The 19,787-nt window shown below is 38.9% G+C and overlaps 1 protein-coding gene across 1 annotated transcript in view; it reads left to right on the top strand.

Annotated features, from left to right (window-relative positions):
- CCDC146 (coiled-coil domain containing 146) overlaps positions 1-19,787 on the top strand; it is a 122,296-nt gene that overhangs the window by 79,604 nt on the left and 22,905 nt on the right. The window contains exons 4-8 of the mRNA XM_006834362.1: positions 4,682-4,739; positions 10,284-10,460; positions 10,718-10,791; positions 15,753-15,980; positions 16,585-16,771. Of these exons, the coding sequence (XP_006834425.1) occupies positions 4,682-4,739; positions 10,284-10,460; positions 10,718-10,791; positions 15,753-15,980; positions 16,585-16,771 (724 nt within the window). The remainder of the gene's footprint in view (positions 1-4,681; positions 4,740-10,283; positions 10,461-10,717; positions 10,792-15,752; positions 15,981-16,584; positions 16,772-19,787) is intronic.

The following is a 19,787-nucleotide window of genomic DNA, read 5'->3' as shown; positions in this document are numbered from 1 at the left end:
GTCCATAGTTTGTCATGATCCGCACAATCGAAAGCCTTTGCGTAGTTCACTTAAATTAATGGGGAACATTAATTAACATTAATTCCTAAACTTCTACCAAATCTTAATATTTATTATGTGCTTTTGTTAAAAAATGACAAAGAGTCCTAGTGCAATATTTAAGCACTCAGCTGATAATCAATGGGTCCATGGTTCAATCCCACCAGCTGCTCCACCAGAGAAGAGACCTGGGGATCTGCTCCCATAAGATTGGTGGTGATGGTAGTGTGCCGTGGAGTCGGTTCCGACTCATAGCGAACCTGTACAGGGTTTCCGAGGCTGTAAATCTTTATGGGAGCAGAAAACCTCATCTTTCTCCCGCAGAACAGCTGGTAGTTTCAAACTGCTGACCTTGAGGTTAGCAGCCTGATTCATAACCACTATACTACCAGAGCTCCTCTGGGGAAAATCTATTTGTCATAAAGGGTCACTGTGAGTGGGAATTGACTTGACAGCACATAACAACAAACAAATAAAAATATGAAGGTCAAAATCAAATAAATACTATGTATAGATCATTGATAATTCTCATCAACATGTCATGTCATGGAGCACTCTCTGCCACCCTTCCTAGACTCCTGCTGTTCTGCATATAAGTTGCTGCTTATTTCTTGGTTCCTGTTCATAGCAAAACTCATTAAAAGAACCTATCGGTGTCTCCACTTCCAAAACTACCCCATTCTACTACTTGTCTGAAACTGCCGCTAAGTACATCAAAGACACCTATCTTATAAAACACTACAGCCAAATCTTCATCTTCATCACACAACTGATAACCATATCCTTCTTGAAGCTCTTTCTTCTCTTTGTGATGCCATGGTCTACTAGTTTTCCTTCTTTCTCATTGGGTACTCTTTCTCTTCCTTCTCTTTCTATTCTTCCCTCTTTCTTTCCATCCTTCCTTCCTTCCTATTTATTTTGTTAATTGTTGCTACTATTGTTTGGAAGGTTTTGTTTATTTATTTTCCAGTTTCTCCTTTTGAATTACTAAATGAATTCCAGGCTCAGCCTTCTTACTATTTCTATCTATCCATTTTCCCAAAGCTATTCTATAAGATCCTGTGGCCTTAACATTGTCTACAGGGTCTTGGTCTGGGTAAGATGAAATAAGTACAGTCATTCTATATCTTCCACTGAAGACAACTGTAAAATTAAACAGGATGCATGGAGCTTATATTTGAAAAATCCAAAAAGTAAGTAGTAGGAGACAGATTGGGAGAAAAGGCTGAATTCAAACTACCATTAAACTGGCAGTGAATCCGCCATTTTTTCCCTCTGCTAGTCCTTGATCTGAATGCACGCAGCCTAAACATGAGAGAAAAAGCTCCAGAAACCCTCTCATTCTGGCTCCAGGAGCCAGAAAGGGAATTCATAAGAATGAAGAACCTCTTGTGTTTTTTGGTTTGGCTTTTGTTCTTCTATCTATTCTGTCACACCCCACCCCCAAAACAAAACTCAGGGCACAGTGACTGAACCCAGAGGAGCCAAAATTCAAAGGAAAGGAAATGTCTTATTCTTGTGTTTGGAGCTATGATCTCAAGAGAATGGGTAAATCTCCACTCTGGTTTCCTCTCTTTCCTCCTGGTGCTTGACCCCAGATATATGCATAGTCACAGAAGTGCATGATAGATCAGGTAACTAAATCCTTTGATTTTGGGGTGGAGGGCCAAAAAGTGTATATTCCAAGTTCCTTGGAGATCCCAGAGAAGGAAGAGAGGGAAAAGTGAGCTCATTACATTGTTTCTAAATCTGGGATCACTCTTGATCTGTGATTGTGTGAATCTGACCCTAAATAACTTATCAAACACTTTGAAAATGGAACTAAGAGAAATTTCACCATACAGGTCCCTAACTGACCAATGGGTGGCACACATGTAGGATGGATCTGAATAACACCATAAAGATGTTGAACATTGGACTGACATTGAAACCACAGCCTCCGGAGGAAAGGATTAGCCAACTTGAGAATATAGTAATAGAAACTATCAAAAATGAAACACAGAGAGAAAAAGGAAAAACCTTGAGCATTATTGTTGTTGTTGTGACGTGCCATTGAGTCAGTTCCAACCCATAGTGACCCTGTAAGCGCTGTGAAATAATCAGTTTGTCTAACATATGAGTGATTCTAATCATATAAAAGATGGTGGCAGGGGAAAAACAAAACAAAATAGTTGGGGAAACTTGTGGTTTGAACCTAACCTGATCCCCTGCCTACTAAGAAAAGTATCAACATTTTCCATAGCATTTACATAAGGCCCAAAATTTCATTCACTAATATTTTAAATGTTCAGGACATAGTCCAAACTTTTTCAGGATTTTGAAGATCTAGGAAAATCTAAGCTTGCATGAGAAAAGACAGTTAACAGGCACAAACATCAATATGGCAAATATGTTGGCATTATCAGACAAAGACTGTAAAACAATTAGTATATAAATGTTCCAACAAGAACTTGCAAAAATGTTTAAGAGAATGGGAAAATAGAAAGTCTCACACAATATATATAAGGTACAAAAAGAGACCAAAATGGAAATTTTAGAACTAAAAAATACAGTAATTGAAACAAAGCTCACTGAATGGGCTCAATGGCCTATTAGAGATGACAGAAGGCAGTGAACTTAAAGATAGATGAATAGGAATTGATCTTGCAATTGTCTGTCTGGATTACTGAAAGTCTCTTAAATAATTTCTCACCATGTTTACCTCCACCCTTGCCTGCTAAAGTCCACTCCCCACACTGTACCACAGTGATTAAAAAAAGAGAAACCACATCATTTTCCTATTCGATAACTTCTTATCTTCCCATCTTTGGTGAAGTGTTTTTTCAGTTTTTGTTTTTCTTTTTCCCATTTTTAAATAGAGTTATTTCTCTTAATATTGAGTTGCCAGATACCTTTGTTTTTTTTTAAATAAAAGTTCCTTATCAGATACGTTATTTTCTCCATCATTTTCATTTTCTTAGTATTGCCATTTACTTTTCAATTTTTTTTTTTTTTTTTCATTTTGATGAAGCTCGGTTTATCTTGTATTGTTAATATTTTGTGTGTCTTGTGTAAGAAATCATTACCAAACCCACAGTCACAGGATTTCCTATGTTTTCTTCCAGAAGTTTTATAAGTTTAGCACTTACATTTAGTACTATTGTCCATTTTGAGTCAATTTTTAAATTTTATATGAGATAAAGATTTTTTTTTTCCTTTCTTGTTTTTGCATGTGATGATTTCATTGTTTACGTGCTTCTTCTTGAGAAGACTGTATTTCCCTCATTTAATTGTCTTGGCAACTTTGTAGAAAATAATTTTACTAAATCTGGGAGTGTATTTTTCTGACTTAGCACTATTGTTCTATTTCTCTACCCCTTCACCAAAAGTACAATCTCTTGATTTCGGTAGCTTCATAGTAATTCTTCAAATTGTATAGCATTAAGTCCTCCTCTATCCCTATTCTTTTTCAGAATTATTTTGGCTATTGTACATCCATTTCATTTTCTAAATTTTCGGAAAACCTTGTCACTGTCTACCAAATTAGAGGAAAAAAATGCTAGAATTTTTATTGGTACTGCATTGAATCTCTAGATTAATTTGGGAAGATATTTTGACAATATTATGTCAATCCATGAATAGGATCTCTCTCTCCATTTCTTATGACTATACTCATAAGATAGAGAAAAATATTACAACAAAGGAAAAAATAGAAACTATGAATAAGACTCAACTTGAGCATCTAGTTGTAATACACACACAGTGGCCTTCCAAAAGTATGTGAGACTAAAGTATAATGACATTTTTTTCACACATTTTTGAAACATCTTAAGTGTGTGCGTGTAATTAGAAATGAAAACTATACTGAATGGGGTTAGTAATAGTTTAGAAACTGCTGAAGAAAACGTTAGCCAACTTGAAGATATAGTAATAGAAACTATCAAAAATGAAGCACAGAGAGACAAAGGAGAAAGCATGAGCAGAACATTATAGAGCTATAAGAGAATATCAGTTTGTCTAACATAAGAGTAATTTTAATCATACAAAGGTGGGGGATGGGGGAAAATGGACAGAAGTTTTCCAAACTTGATATAAACTATAAATCTACAAGTAGTCCTGGTATGGCGCTATAGGATAAGCACTAGACTGCTAACCACATAGTTGGCAGTTCGAGCCCACCAGCCACTCCTTGGAAACTGTATAGGGTAGCTGTTTGGAAAGGACTTGACAGCACTTAACAACAACAACGTAAACCGCCAAGGAAGTTAAAGCCCAAACTGAAGAAAACCTTACCAAGAATCATAATAAAATTAGTGCAATCAGTGAAAAAAAGAAAAATCTTAGAACAATTGGAGGCAAAAAGACATTTTATACAGAGAAACAAAGATAATAGTAAAGCTCATTTTTCCTTCGATATCTTCCTAGAAGGGGTGTGAGTCTAATGAGGAGGCCTGTGCTCCCAGTTACGAAGTAATGAGCTACTGCTGAAATAGGTGTGTGTCCACAGTGCTGTCAGAGTACTGATGGTCACAGGGAGCCAGGAAAGCTAGGTTATCTGGCAGACAAGCATGGGAAACGCATCTGAGAAAAGGGAATCGAAATTTATTACTGCACAACTCTTTTGTATTTATCAAACTTGATTTTCTCTCTTTCTCTTTTTAAGCTTGATGGAAGAAAAAGGTCTCATAATAAAGGAATTTGAGAAGATACCTAAGCCAGGAGTAAGTCTCAAATGATCTAAGATTTACTAAGTATACCTGGATTGAAATATTCAATATTATAAATGTTAATGTTTTTTCACAGCAACTCATAGCCTCAAACATTTGAAAATTCCAAATTCTTGATTGTGGATAATGCTAAAAGAAGTATTGGTAAGCACTGAGTAAATGTTCTTGTTGTTGTTGTTGTTAGTTGCTGTGAAGTGGATTCCATTTTGTGGTGACTCCTTGTGTGCATATTAAAACTGTGTTCTACAGGGTTTTCAAAGCTGTCATCTTTCTGAAGCAAATCACCAGCCCGTATGAAGTGCCTTTGGTGGGTTCAAACCACCAACCTTTGGCTAGTAGGCAAGCGTTTAATCATTTGTGCCACCATAGAACTCCTTGAGTGAATATAACTGGTGCCTATTATTGTTGTTAAATGCTGTCTAGTCAGTTCCAATTCATAGTGACCCTGTATAGGGTTCCCAAGGTGGCTGGTGAGCTTGAACCACCAACTTTGTGGTTCAAACTGACCTTGTGGTCTTACTAGTGTTGATAGTAAGGTTAGTAAGGTTGATAGTAAGATTAGCCAACTGCCTCCCCCCCACCCCCCATATACCTATCTATTGCTTGGCTGGAAATTGGGCCTCAAGGGTAATTCCTTTCTAAACCTGAAGGGTGATCTAGGGCCATAGTCTTAGGTTCCAGTCTCTTTCTGACCAGTAACCCTGTCTTCTCCCTCTTTTTTTTTTTAAATAATTTTGAGTTTTGCTCCACATTTTCTGACACTTTATATGGAACCTTCTTATGTGATGTCCTTTCAGAGCAATTGGTAGTAATAGCTGGGCCCAATCTATTTTTCTGGTCTCAGCATCGTGGAGACAGATGTTCATATGTTCCATTAGTCCACTGGGCTAATTGATCCCAAGCCTCTTCATTTCTCATCACTCTTCTTTCTACCGCATATGGAGAGACCAATAGATGGCCTTACATGAGCTTTTAAGAGTGCAGATGCTCCTCACCCAAGCATGATATAGAACATTGTCTTTGTGGACTCTGCTATGCCAATTGACCTTGATGTCCGTCCCCTGAGACTGTGCTCCTGAGCACCCAGGCTTAGCAACTCATTGCCTTGAGATGTTTGGTAATAAGTTTACAGTTTTCTTGAAACTTCTTCATAATAAGTCTCTGTAATCATCCTGTGCCCTTTGATAAAACTTTATCAAGATTACTTCTTTGGTATCCCAAGGAATAGTTGCCATAACCTTCTGAGCTGGCCTTTCTACCTTGACTTTAACTGACCCAACAGATTCTTTCAGAAGTCACTATTTTGATAGTTTGGGGTTTTTTTTTAAGCACACTAACCAGATAAGTATAATACTGAGAGAACTTGTTTGCTAGTTCTGATTGCAAAGACTGTTTTAAACTCATTGTGTTTGGAATAATCCTGTGTGTATGAATACTAGTTGTAATACTTTTTTTGACATAGGTATTACCTCATACTTAACATATTAAACTCATATTACCTTTATAGATTCTTGAGCATCCATGTTTATCACAATAAATTTTTATTTTAAAAAATTATCTCCTGTTACCCAACAAACCACCCAAAAACTTAGTGGTTTGAAACAACAACCATCTGCTATTCTTCTTGGTACTGAATTCTTCTGGTCTGAGCTGGCTCAGTTGGAGCTGTATAGTCTAGAATAGCTTTATTCATATTTTATCCAGTTGGCAGGCTAGTTGATTTAAGGGGGTTCACACTCACATGTTGAGAGATGTCAGCTGGGGTGACCAGATGTTAACTAGGGTAAAGGCCACATCATCTAACAGGCTATCTTGGGTTTGTTCATATGAGGTCAGAAAGGTTCCCAGCAGCAATAGATGGAAGATTCCAACACACAAGCAGCTTTTAAGCCTCTGCTTAAATCTTTTTTGCTAATATCCATCAAAGCAGATCACATGGCCAAGTCTAGATTCAAAATGTAGAGAAACAGCCCACCTTGTAAATGAAAGAATTACAAAGTCACTGTCTTAGACTGTGTTCTCTAGAGAAGCAAAACCATTGAAACATATATATACATATTATATATAAAGAGGGATTTCTGGTGTGGCACTGTAGGGATCAGCACTGGATTGCAAATCATAAGGTCAGCAGTTCAAACCCACCAGCTGCTTCTTGGAAACCCTATACAGAGTAGCTATGATTCGGAACCAACTTGAAGGCACTTACCAACAACAACATATATATATATATATATATATATATAAAAGGAAGTTTATATCAAGGTAATGACTCACAATTGTAGAGGTGGAAGAGTCCCAAGTCCCAGTCAACTGAGCCAAGATCAGCAGGCAGACCCAGCAGGCAGATGGTCAGACAGAGTCCTAAGTCCAGCCCAGGGAAACCAGGATCTGCAATGGACCCAGCAGGCAGACAAACAATAGAGCAGGACACAGGCTTATATTCACAAGACTGGAGGTTGGAGGAATGACGCAAATGAGAGATCCAGACTCAGCAGAAAAGAGAGCAAGCTTTTCCTGAGTGTCCATTATATTGGGAGCAGGCCACGTCCCCAATGAAACAGCTTTTCTATTGCTTGCCTGCTCATAGCCAATCATTATAGAGTTAACTATACCTGCTCTTAGTCAATCATCATAGCGTTAACTTTGAATATATTAGATTTCACTATGAGAATATCTCAACTGCCTTACCACTGGGAATCCTGGACCACTCAAGGTGACATAAAACCTTAACTATCACAGTCACATTGCAACGGGGCATGCATATAGGAACAGGAATTGGTGGCCTTTCCTTCAGGTCTGTCATAAAGTATCTCTATTATGAAATAGTCATAGATTTCATTTACTTGGAATCACAATCAGTGCCCATGGGAGCCGCTGTCAAGAAATCAAATGATGTATTGCATTGGGCAAATCTTTTGCTAAAGACTTCTTTAGTGTGCAAAAAAGCAAGGATGTCACTCTGAGAGCTAAGGTGCATTTGACCCAAGCCATAATATTTTTAATCACTTGATAGGAAATGTAAGAATTGGACAATGTATAAGAAACATTGAAGAAGAATTAATGCCTGAAGAAGAATATTGTATGCACTGTAAGCTATTGGAAGAAGTAGAGGTGGAATGTTCCTTAAAACTGAGGAGGATGTCGAGACTTGGTCTCGCTTACTTTGGATAGGTCATCAGGAGAGACCAGTCTCTGAAGAAGGACATCATGCTTGGCAAAGTAGAGAAAAAGGAAAACCCTTATGATGAATTGACACAGTGGCTGCAACTATGCACTCAAACATAACAATGAGTATGTGGATGGCACACGGGCAGTGTTTCACTCTGTTGTACATAGAATGACTATTGAGTCAGACAAACTTGTTAGCACTCAGCAATGACAACAGCAACAATCATAAAATAAATAGAAAGATCATCACAATTTCCATTGCTTCTATTTTCTGGATGGTTATATTTCAGGTGTGTGGGGGTGACAATAGAGGAAAATAAAAAGAGCTGGAATTAAATGAAAAAAAAAACAAAAAAAGTGTATGTATGATGGTTTAGTTCCCAGGCCATCTCCCAAAATACTGTTTAATGTAGAGAAAGATACTAATAATTTTATGTCAGCATACATAACCACCATTTATCACAGATTGTATAGGAAAACAGATATTTAACGTTAACTGCAAATCAAATGGTCACTAATTTTACCCTTTCCCAGTAGCAGTGGAGATAGGAGACACACAAAGAGCCCAGAGCAGGACTCCAAAACCCAGGGACAAGGACTTAGCAATGAAGGGCTAGAGGTGAAAGTAAAGCTTCCATCTGATATGAAGTGAGGGGAGACACACAAGAACACCCACACTTGCAGATAGTACCCATTTGACCTAGTTTCAATAGCTTGATGATCAGAACTGGAATAAAGGAAGATAAAAAAATTTGATAAAGGAAACAAGTGTAAATTGCTATAATTTAATGAACTTGACCTATATTTATTGATGTAATAGCTCAAAATACCAACTGAGAGGGAAGGAGTCTTCACATCAAGGATCAAACCTATCCCCTCTGTACACAGGGTTGATAGAGACGGGCTACCTAAAATGTGTGCATGGCGGGGCGGGGGGGAGCACAAAGTGGCTGGCTTACAAGTTTTCAAGAAGGAGTTTAGTTTCAGATTGTGCAGGGAAGGTAGAATCCCCACTGAATAGTTTTCATCTTGTCTCGATGGGTCTGTTGAAACGAGATGAGGATAAGATTCTTATGATTCAATAGTAATTATTATGACTAATTTTAATTGTCACAACTGTAAAGGTAGAAGTTTTGTGACATAAAGTGGGGAGTAGTTAATCTTACAGTCCAGGAACAGAGGATCCTAGGACTGTCAAGGGAGAAGAGCATGAGCAGAATGTGGGACCCTATCCAGAGAAGTAGTAATACCAAAGGTGGAGGCAGAGATGAGGATGTGGAGAGACAGAGCAGCTGAGGACTCTAGAGTCATGGAAAGAGAAAGGCTGTGTACTGGCAGCCAGGAGGCAGGTTTGTTGAATGTGCCCTTTGGTTGTTTAAATGATTATATATTCCTGAGTGTTTTTGTGTACATCACAAAAAACAACAACAGAAAAAAGCCCAAATGGAATAGAAGCAAAACTGTTGAATGCTGATGCACAGAGGGGATTGTAATCACTGCAATGATAGGATGTGTGCAAAACTGATGTTCTCCCATGTAAACTATCACTCAATTCACAATAAAAGTTAAAAAAAAACAGCCCAGAGCAAACTAAATAAACCCATCCACCTAATCATTGGAATCCTGATTTGGCACTATAGGATAAGCACTGGACTGCTAACCACAAGGCCCACCAGCCACTCCTCAGAAACCCTCTACAGGGTCATAATAAGTCAAAACTGACTTGACAGCATTTAAAACAACCACCACCTAATCATTAGTAATGTGGAGGCTTCCTGAGTGTAAGAGGGCATTTCTCCCATAATTCAGACACTCCCCAGTATCAGATTAGAGAATCAAAGACCTTTTATGAGTTTGAGATAGGGTGCATTTGGGGAAAATGTACATGAAATAGGGAAGTAATATTAATAATAAAGAGGGGGTTAAGGAGTGAGAAGGATTAAGTATTCTAAATGTGAACTCCCTAATCTTTAATTCCCATATGTGATTTAGTTTAACTATAAATCACATATTCAAAGGTTGTTTGCACCTGATTTTTGTCAAATCACAAAGCTACTAGAAAACAGGCTGAAATTTTTCGTTAATGATTTTTTGGTATGACGTAAAAACAGAAAAAATAAACATTTAAAATATGGGATAATAGAAAAGAACATTAGTATTTAAATTTAATGTTTAATGTTGAATACATGCATTGTAATCATACTTTTACTGAAGATGCCAGAAATTTTAAGTTGCATCTAACTTTGTGAGAAATGGTTTCTGAACCTCAAAATAAATCTAGTCAAAATCATGAAAATTAGATTCTGTTTTTAAGCTGATGATTGTTTGCTCTGACTCCATATAATCTGATCATTTTCATGACTTTTTAAGGAGATGGAAAAGAAGATGAAAATACTGAGAGAAAGCACTGAAGAATTACGTAAAGAAATAATGCAAAAGAAATTAGAAATTAAAAACTTGCGGGAAGACTTGACATCTAAGCAAAAACAATCACTGAAGGAGCAGAAAGAACTGGAAGAACTGTTGGAATATCAGGTCAACTTAAAGGTGTGCTGCTTGTATTGGGTACACCTTTGTAAAGGGATTCTGGGTGGTCGGACACCAACAGTATCTATTTCATTCAGTTACCTCCTCTTGAAAATGGTAAAAATCAGAACTGCCTTGTATGATCATTGAGTTTTAAGTGGAATAATTAAAGCTCCCCACATACTACAAGGCATATACTAAGAGTTAAACATATTATAGTTCTTAATTGCTTCAAGTCCAAGATTACATAATTTAACATGACTCCTCTTTCTTTACAGGAAGATGTGGTTCACCATCAAGCCTTACCTTTACAAATTGGAAAAGAAATAGAAAAAATTTCTCGTAAAAAAGTGTATGGTTTATTACTTTTATTTTAAATTCTTCCCAACCCAACTTCCCCAAGTTACGTATAGACACTAAGACAAGAAAATTAGCCTTTGAGCACAATTTTATTGAAAACTCATCAAATTACTATTAGAGTCCTAGAAACATTTGGGTTTTTTTGCCTTGTCTGAGTTATGTGTGTTAAGTTCATTAAAAAAAAAATAGTGTGGCAAATTATTATCATTCATAGCACTTATTTATAAGAATAGGACAATTTATCACTCATATCTCTATGGAGAATTCCTATTGAATTTAACAGAACTGTGCAAGGAATCATGAAGCCTGGTGGTGCTGTGGGCTAAGCATGGGCTGCTAGCCACAAGCTCAGTGATTTGCACTCTCCTGCTGTTCTGCAGGAGAAAGATGAAGCTATCTGATTCCTAAAGATTCACAGTCTTGGAAACCCTATGTAGGTTGCTATGAGTCAGGATATGGTACAAAGGATAAATTATTTTAATTGTTTAGAATTTCATTATCTGAAAGTATGTCAACCAACCTAAAGCCAACAGCCCCCTGTCTTAAACAGGTCTTTTAGAGAAACAAAACCAGTGAAATTTATGTGTATGTATATGTATATATAAACATATATAAACTTCTCTTTTATATGTTGTTATGTGCCGTCGAGTCGGTTCTGACCCATAGCGACCCTGTACAGGGTTTCCAAGGCTGTAAATCTTTATGGGAGCAGAAAGCCTCATCTTTCTCCCACAGAGCATCTGGTAGTCTTATATACATATATATAATGTATGTGTGTGTGTGTGTGTGTGTGTATATATATATCACACACACACACACATATACACACACATATATAAAGAGAAGTTTATGTAAGGAAATGGCTCACAATTGTAGAGTCTCAAGTCCCCAGCATAAAAGACAGCAAGCTTTTCTTGCATGTCTATTATATTGGGAGTAGGCCACACCTCCAAGGTGACATCCTTTCAATTGATTGGTGGCTCATAGCCAATCATCATAGAGTTAATTATGCTTGCTCATAGCTAATCATAGAGTTAACTATAACTGTATTATGGTCACCATGGGGACAACTGCATCTCAAGTGCCAAACCTCTGGGAATCCTGGTCCAGTCAAGTTGGCACAAAACCTTAACTATCAAAGTCCACCCTGGTCAACTTGGCACCTATAAACCATATGCATAATCTCTAAATAAAGAAAAGTTTAAAGTCATACATGTACCTAACATGATATAACTAAAACATGTACAACCGAAAACCCACTGGCCCCATTTACATCTTATATTCCACAAATGAACAAAACAAAAATATATGTTGCACACCTACAAAACAAAACAAAAAATATATATTCATTTAAATGTCCAAAGGGCACATTCTGCAGTCCAGCGTCCTGCACATAGGCACACAGCCTTACTTAGTCCATGGGCCTAAAGTCCACAGCTGTTCTGTCTTTCTATGCCATCTCTTCTACCATCATCTCTCCTACACCACTTTTCTACTTATGCTCTTCCTTCTTGATAGTCGTGGGGTCATCTGTTCTTGCTTCTGAGATGGTTCCTTCTAAACCTAGCTGGATGACAAAACTAATCCCGGCATTACAGTTTACAGTTTTGACAATCACAATTAATCCTGCTAACAATTACTCACAATTGAATCATGATATCCCATCAGCATAATTCCCCACCCCCTTTCACCAGACCAGTCTGGGAAAGAGGTAATTATTCAGTGGGGATTCTCCCTTGACCCCCCTCATTCTGAGACTAAGCATATACATGAAAGCTTGTAAGCCAGTCACTTCATGCCTTTATAGTCCCCCATTTTTGAGAGCCAGTTTTTAAAATGCCTGTCCCTATCAACCGAGTACTCTGAGGAGACAAGCATGTTCCTTGATCTGAAGAATCTTCCATCTGGTTGGAATTTTGAGCAACTGAATCCACAAGCAAAAGTCCATCCCATCAGATTTATGCTTGTTCACAGTATCAAACATCTTTCTCCTCAACTAGTGGGGTTCTGGTCAACTTAGTCCTAGCAGCTATCCAAGCTGGATCACATAGGTAACAGCTGCAATTTTTGGAGTTCATCCACACACCCCCTGACACTTCAGACCAACTAACCCATTCAGTCTCAGCCCTAGCCCAGGGACTCAGGAGTTCACACAACTCGCTAAACTTCAAACCTATCAGCCCTTCACTCTTTCATCTCAGTGTCAACGGGTGCCAATGGAACATGTCCAAACTCAGCCCATGTCTTCATTGCTGTGTTTCCCCCACTTTCACTCAACAAGTAGACCCAGATGGTCACCAGTGAGCATGCTAGACTGCTCCCCAGTTCCATTTAACTTTCAGTCCTAGAAAGGTCTTCTCTGATAAGTGCAGGCTTTTCCGGCCTTGATGTCTCCAAGGCAAACAGCTTGTTTGAAACTCAAAAAGTCAATCTCCTTTCTTTTTTTGCAGGTCTTTCTTTCAATCATGAATCTTCTGTTCTCCTAGCAGCTCTGGGTTGGTCTGCATGCCTTTTCAAATGCAAATTACCAACTCTGAAGGTTCTGGGTGGGGCTCAGGGTTCCACCTAAGGTCTCATACTCTGTCTGTTGTTGCTGTTGTTAGGTGCCATCGAGTCAGTACTGACTCATAGCAACGCTGTACACAGCAGAATGAAACACTGCCCAGTCCTGGGCCAACCTCACAATTGTTGACATGCTTGAGCCCATTGATGCTGCCACTTTGTCAATCCATCTCGCTGGGGGTCTTCCTCTTTTTCTCTGACCCTCCACCTTACCAAATATGGTATCTTTTTCCAGCCACTGGTCCGTCCTTACAATACGTCTGAAGTGTGAGAGACGAAGTTTGGCCATCTTGGCCTCCAAGGAGCACTCTGGCTGCACTTCTTTCAACACAGATCTGTTTGTCCTTTTGGCAGCCCATGGCACTTCCAGTATTCTCCTCCAACACCATACCTCAAAATCATCAATTGTTCTACAGTCTTCCTTATTCACTGCCCCGCTTTCATATGCATATGAGGTTATTGAAAATACCATGGCTTGACTTAAAACAAGAAGTCTATTTCTTCTGGGAAAATTCTAACTCCTCTTTTAAAAAGTCTAATCAAGTATAGGCTGAAGGCAGGCTTCCAAAACCTCTCTGTAATCATAATTCCCTATGTTCATTTCCGTCACACACATATGTCTATTTTACATTAGTAGGCAGGGGAAACTAATGTCCAGAATGCAGTCAAACACATAAACCTTTTAAAGAACACTCAAGTTCAATCTTTTCTTCTCCCTGGGATGAACCTCATTCCTATGCATATGGGTTGGGTCTCTGGGAGGGTGGCTTCAGTAGGCCTTGGCCCCCTATCAGCCATCTTGTTTAACCTGCATGACATCTGCTTTAGGCAACTCCAGAAGCTGCTTTTCTCCCCTCAACTGGAGAATTTTATCTCTTCCATTCCTTTTAGCCATTACAGGTAACAAACACCGAAATAACCATCTAAAAATCACAAGTTTCACTTCCTGTGCCCCTTTGTTCTTTCTCTTACAAAACCACATGCTTCCACGAATCCAGAGCCATTGCAATGAACCCTTCTTCTGAAGCCAACTGCAAAAACTATGTGGGGACCATGTCTGACTTTCTATGACTTCACAAGAAGGAAAGAAAACCAAACTTAAAATCATCCCAAGGCCATTTGCTATGAAGTGGAGGTCAGACATGCCTCCCCCTGTAACCTTCTTTATTAGTAGAGGCAGATTTATCAGTGCCTTTTAAATCAGTCAGACTTGAGAACCAATTTAGAAAATTCATCCTTGTCATTTTGTTCCTCTAGTACCCCACTCTCAGTACAATATGTCTTAGGTCTTCTAGAGAAACAAAACCAGTGAAACATATATATATATATATATATATATATAAAGAGAAGTTTATGTCAAGGAAATGCCTCATAATTACTGAGTCCCATGTCCCCAGTGGAAAAGATATCAAGCTTTTCCTATGTGTTTATTATATTGGAACAGGCCACACCCCCAAGAAAACAGCCTTTTTATTGATTGACTGCCCATAGTCAATCATCATAGAGTTAACTATGCCTGTATTAGGTTTCACCCTGGGGATAACCACATCTCAACTGCCAAACCACTGGGCATCCTGGCTCAGTCAAATTGACATATAACCTTAACTGTCACACTACCTATTCAAGTGTAAAACACTCTCACAGTTATTCATAGTAGATTTGCAGTCAGCGGTCACTAAGGAAATTCTTGGGTGTTATAAGAACCAAAACAACCTAAAAATAAGTGAAGATACAAAAATTATAGAGAAATAGTATGATTGATCTGTTGACTGATCTTAAAAGAAGAAAAAAAGGAGCAGGCACTAGTAAGGGTTCCAAAAATGAAACTAACCAGAATCAAAGTTGAGACCTTCTGTTCTGGGAAGTTGGTCAGGATGAAGGAGGAATTCCAGGAGATGGAAGCAGTTGGGGTGGGGTAGTTGGAATAGAATAAGAGGGTCAGGTGGGCAAATTCCTGCCTTCTGTGGAAAGACCTTATAAGTTCTATTCATCCCACTCTGAGCACACTGAATTTATAACTAGCTCTTCGGCTGCCTAATCAGGAAATATGAATAGGTTAAAACAGCATGGGCCAAGAATAAGGTGAAGTTTGGTTTGTAATACAACAAAATATTGCATACTGTAATACCTGAAAATAAGAGAAAATTGCACACATATCACATGTAGTGGCGATAGTGATGTGCAATGGAGCCGGTTCCGACTCACAGCGAACTTGTATAGGGTTTCTGAGGCTGTAAATCTTTTAAGGGCACAGAAAGCCTCATCTTCTCCTGCAGAACTTCTGGTAGTTTCCAACTTCTGACATTGAGGTTAGCAGCCCAACTCATAACCACTATGCTACCAGAGCTCCTTATATCACGTATATATGATATATATGTTTTTCTCCCATAGAGAGATGGAAAAGAAAAAATTTGTCTTAGAATGTGAAGTCAAAGAGCTAAATGACTCCCTAAAGAAAGTTGAAACCAAAAACAATGCTGTAATGGAAGAGAAAGAAGATGTCATAAAAGAAGTTGAAGGAAAACAAGACTTACTTGAAGTCAAGGAACGAGAATACAGTCAATTGATCAAGCTATTGGAATTAACCAAAGAGAATGAAGCAAGTTCACTAACTGAAAGGTCGGTTATATTTATATATGTCTGTCAGCTAAATTTTTTCTTGAATTTTTATTCGAGAACTCAAAACAGAATCTCAAACATTTTATGCTAATTCAGTGAACTTTTACTAATTTTAAAATGTTATTAAACATTTGAAGGGTTTTTTTCCCCTTTTCTTACTCATCTTCTCCCTTAGGAACTTGTACCTAAATCTTAAGGACACAATCTGTTCTTTCTTGTATGAGTCTAAAATGTGCCTCTACAAACTTAAATCACTGGAGCATGTTGTTCAGAGATTTTTTTCAACAAATGAGTGAATTTTTGAGACAATGATAATTTTTCCTAATAGGAGCAATTTTGGAACGTTGTTCCCTGGGAGGGTTTTACTTCCTATTTTTAAGTGCAATTTCAGAGAAACTGTGACTTTTGCCTCTGCTCACCTGCTATTACACCAAGAGTTTTTATAACACCATGACTTGAAAGGACACTAAGCTACAAAGAAAGTTGCTTTTGGCATTGTTTGTGATGTATCCCTCTAAAACGAAAATGCTTACGTATGTATGTGAAAAACAGGGAGGACAGCTGATGCCAGTTCATTTTCCTTTGTTCCCTTTACCTGAAACAGAGGGATGTTGGAGCTCAGTTTACGAAACTGCCTCGTCGACAAGCAGAACTACCACAATGAACTGTCTCGTAAGCAAAGAGAAAAAGAACGAGATTTTCGAAACTTAAAAAAGATGGAGCTGGTTTTGAAAGTATCTTGGGACACACTGATTCAAACTCAAGCATTGCATAAACAGCTTCTATTAGAGGTGGGTAGTGTACTCCATTATCTAATTTTTAGGCTCAGTGCTTGAAAAGAAAGTTGTATTTCTCATTGAAGAAAGAAGGACTGAAAAGAAAGAGAAAAAGTAGTTTAAAAATGCATCAGACCTATTATGGAAGCGATGATCCTGTAATTTTTTTTTTTTTAAGTTTTTATTGTGAATTGAGTGAACGTTTACAGGGCAGATGATCAGTTTTACATTCAACAAATCATATACTTTGTTTCATTACAATGATTATAATCCACTCCATGTACCATCAGTTAACTATATTTCTCTCTATTCATTTTAGCTCTTTTATTTTTTTTTAAACACTCAGTCATATTTAATAATTTACACCACCAAAGGCACATTCTGCAAATCTGCCTCCTCGCTGTCAGCTCTCAGTCCCTCTCTTTCCATGAATCTAGAGTCCTCAGCTGCTCCCTGTCTCCATGTCCCCATCTCTGCCTCCATCTCTGGTGTCGCTGCTTCTCTGGATAAGGTCCCGCATTCCACTCATGCTCTTCTCCCTAGATGGTCCTAGGGTCCTCTGTTTCTGGACTGTAAGATTAACTACTCCCCATGATCCTATAATGTTTTTCAAACAGTTTTTGCTAGTCCCAGATTGTTTGGATCAGGCACCAACCTGGCCAGGGAAAGCAATAAGACATTTTAATTCTGGAAGATATAGAGGTTCGCTACAGGGTAAGACCAAGTAGAAGTACTGTGGTGTAGTGAATTATTTAATGTGTCTCTTGCAGTCTTAGTCTTTGTAACTTTCACCAAACAACTTTTTTTATTCCTGATGGGTCTAGGTCAGAGGAGGTGAGAGAAGATGCTGATAAGATGATATGATTCTGTTGTGAATGATTATTAATAGGGTTCAATGTGACTGCAAAAACCTGGAACTCTTATGTGGGTTTTAAATGAGCCATCTCAGAAGCAGAAATGGGGATTTCACTATCATCAAAGAGCAAGGAGTGAAGCACATCCTTTAGACCCCAAGACCCCTGCATATTGAACCTCCTTGATCCAGGGACAGAAAACCGTGACACTGAAGGAATGACAGAGAAGCAGCAGCAGCAGAACCTAGAGTAAGAGTTCGAGACAGAGTGCTGGGAGCTGCAGCCCAAAGAACAAGTAAAGAAGAGTGACTTTGGGCAGGAGACTTGCCTGCAGAGTGGAGTACCTACAGGCACTTAGTTAAGGAAGCTAGGTTTGTTGATCCACAGAGCTCAAGTCGATTGTCTTAAGGCGGTGGTTCATGGCTGATTGGGGTGTCCTGATATGCTCTGGTAGCGTAGTGGTTGCAAGTCAGGCTGCTAACCTTAAGGTCAGAAGTTCAAAACTACCAGCTGTTCCACGGGAGATAGATGAGACTTTCTGCTCCTGTAAAGATTTACAGCCTCAGAAACCCAATGCAGGGTCGCTATGAGTCAGAACTGACTCCGTTGCACACCACCACCACTATGGGCATTTATTAGCAGCCCTAAAAGAGTGTAACATTCTCAAAGCAGGTCAGAGGCCTGCTGAGGGTTAGAGAGAGGCTTGCTTGTGGGCACTGCAGAGGAGAGGTTGTTCTGACCGGAAGACCTATGCTCTGAGAAATTTCTGATCCATCCTGTATTATAACCTGCTGTTGTTAAGTACCGCTGAGTCGGTTTCAACCCATAGCAAGCCTTTATAGGGTTTCCAAGGAGCAGCTGGTGAGTTTGAATTGCCGACCCTGGGTTCATACTGACCTTGCAGTTGAGTGCTTATCCTACAGTGACTCCCCTGTAAGCTGTACACTTTCCATTAACCCATAAATGTGTGTATGGTGTCTGAGTTCTATGTGGCCTATATTCATTGCAATGAATTATAAAACCCAGATGCAAAGCAGAGTGCTGTGGGAGGGGATTGGTGCTATCGTTATCCAGCGTAGCAATTAGATGTTCCAAGTCACCAGTGACACGTGTTCTACAACCCACTGGTCATAACAGTCCTACAGCCCTGCTCAACTGTAAGGGGAGCAAGGAAGTATTATCGTTCCATGTGTCCAGATGGCAAGGAGAAGCTAAGTACAGGTGAGGGATGTGTGCTGACCTTCATAAAGCCAAATAAGGCAATCCTGAGGAGAATGAGGAAAACTTCTACACATCCAGACGACTTCATCTCAGCAACTGCTACCTTTCAACCCCTGGCCATGGCTCCAACACAAGGGTCCATCCATCTCAGGGTTCTCCTGCCCTTTCAGCCATGTTTGGTCACTTAGCACAGGCCACTAGCTGAGAAAGAAGAAAGTCAGAGGCTACAGGGACAAAAACTCACTTGTCAGAGTTCAAACATGATTATGAAATGGTCTTTTGGTTTGATCCATTGTAGTCACAGAATGGCCTTGTCTGGTGGTAATAATCTATGAAATTATGTTCAACAGGAGAACACTAAGACTTACCTGTGAGATGCTGGTTGGTTCTTGGCAACACAATGACCTAGTTGATAGTTCCAGGCAAGTTCGTGGATGTCAGAGACTGCTTTTCTCTTTCTCAATCTTCTGATCCTTTACAAATTGGTCTGATTTCTTATAATCTTACTGCCCAACTTTCATCTTAGGGCCCTACCCCATCATTTTGGTAACTCTCTTTACCTATTTTGTGTTGTATTCATTATTTCATGGATTTCTTCTATTTCATTGTCTTGGCTTATTCCATGTATTAAGGAACTCTGGTAGTGTAGTGGTTACAAGTCAAGCCACTAACCTGAAGGTCAGCAGTTCGAAACTACCAGCTGTTCCATGGGAGAAAGATGAGGCCTTATGCTCCCGTAAAGATTTACAGCCTCAGAAACCCTATACAGGGTCACTATGGGTCAGAACCGACTCCACTGCACATAACCACCAACCATCACCACTCTCTAGTAGCTTCTTGAGAAAAAAAAAGAGAGCAAATAGAAAAAGACCTTGCATATCACAAAATGTCTTTATTTTACCCTCATAGTAGCCTCACAGAGAATTACTAATTTTACTAAATATATGAATTTGGGT

This window comes from Chrysochloris asiatica, unplaced genomic scaffold (genome assembly GCF_000296735.1).
Source record: "Chrysochloris asiatica unplaced genomic scaffold, ChrAsi1.0 scaffold00010, whole genome shotgun sequence".
Classification (NCBI taxonomy): Eukaryota; Metazoa; Chordata; class Mammalia; order Afrosoricida; family Chrysochloridae; genus Chrysochloris; species Chrysochloris asiatica.
Note: the sequence above shows the minus strand (reverse complement) of the source record. Positions and strands in the feature narration are given on the sequence as shown.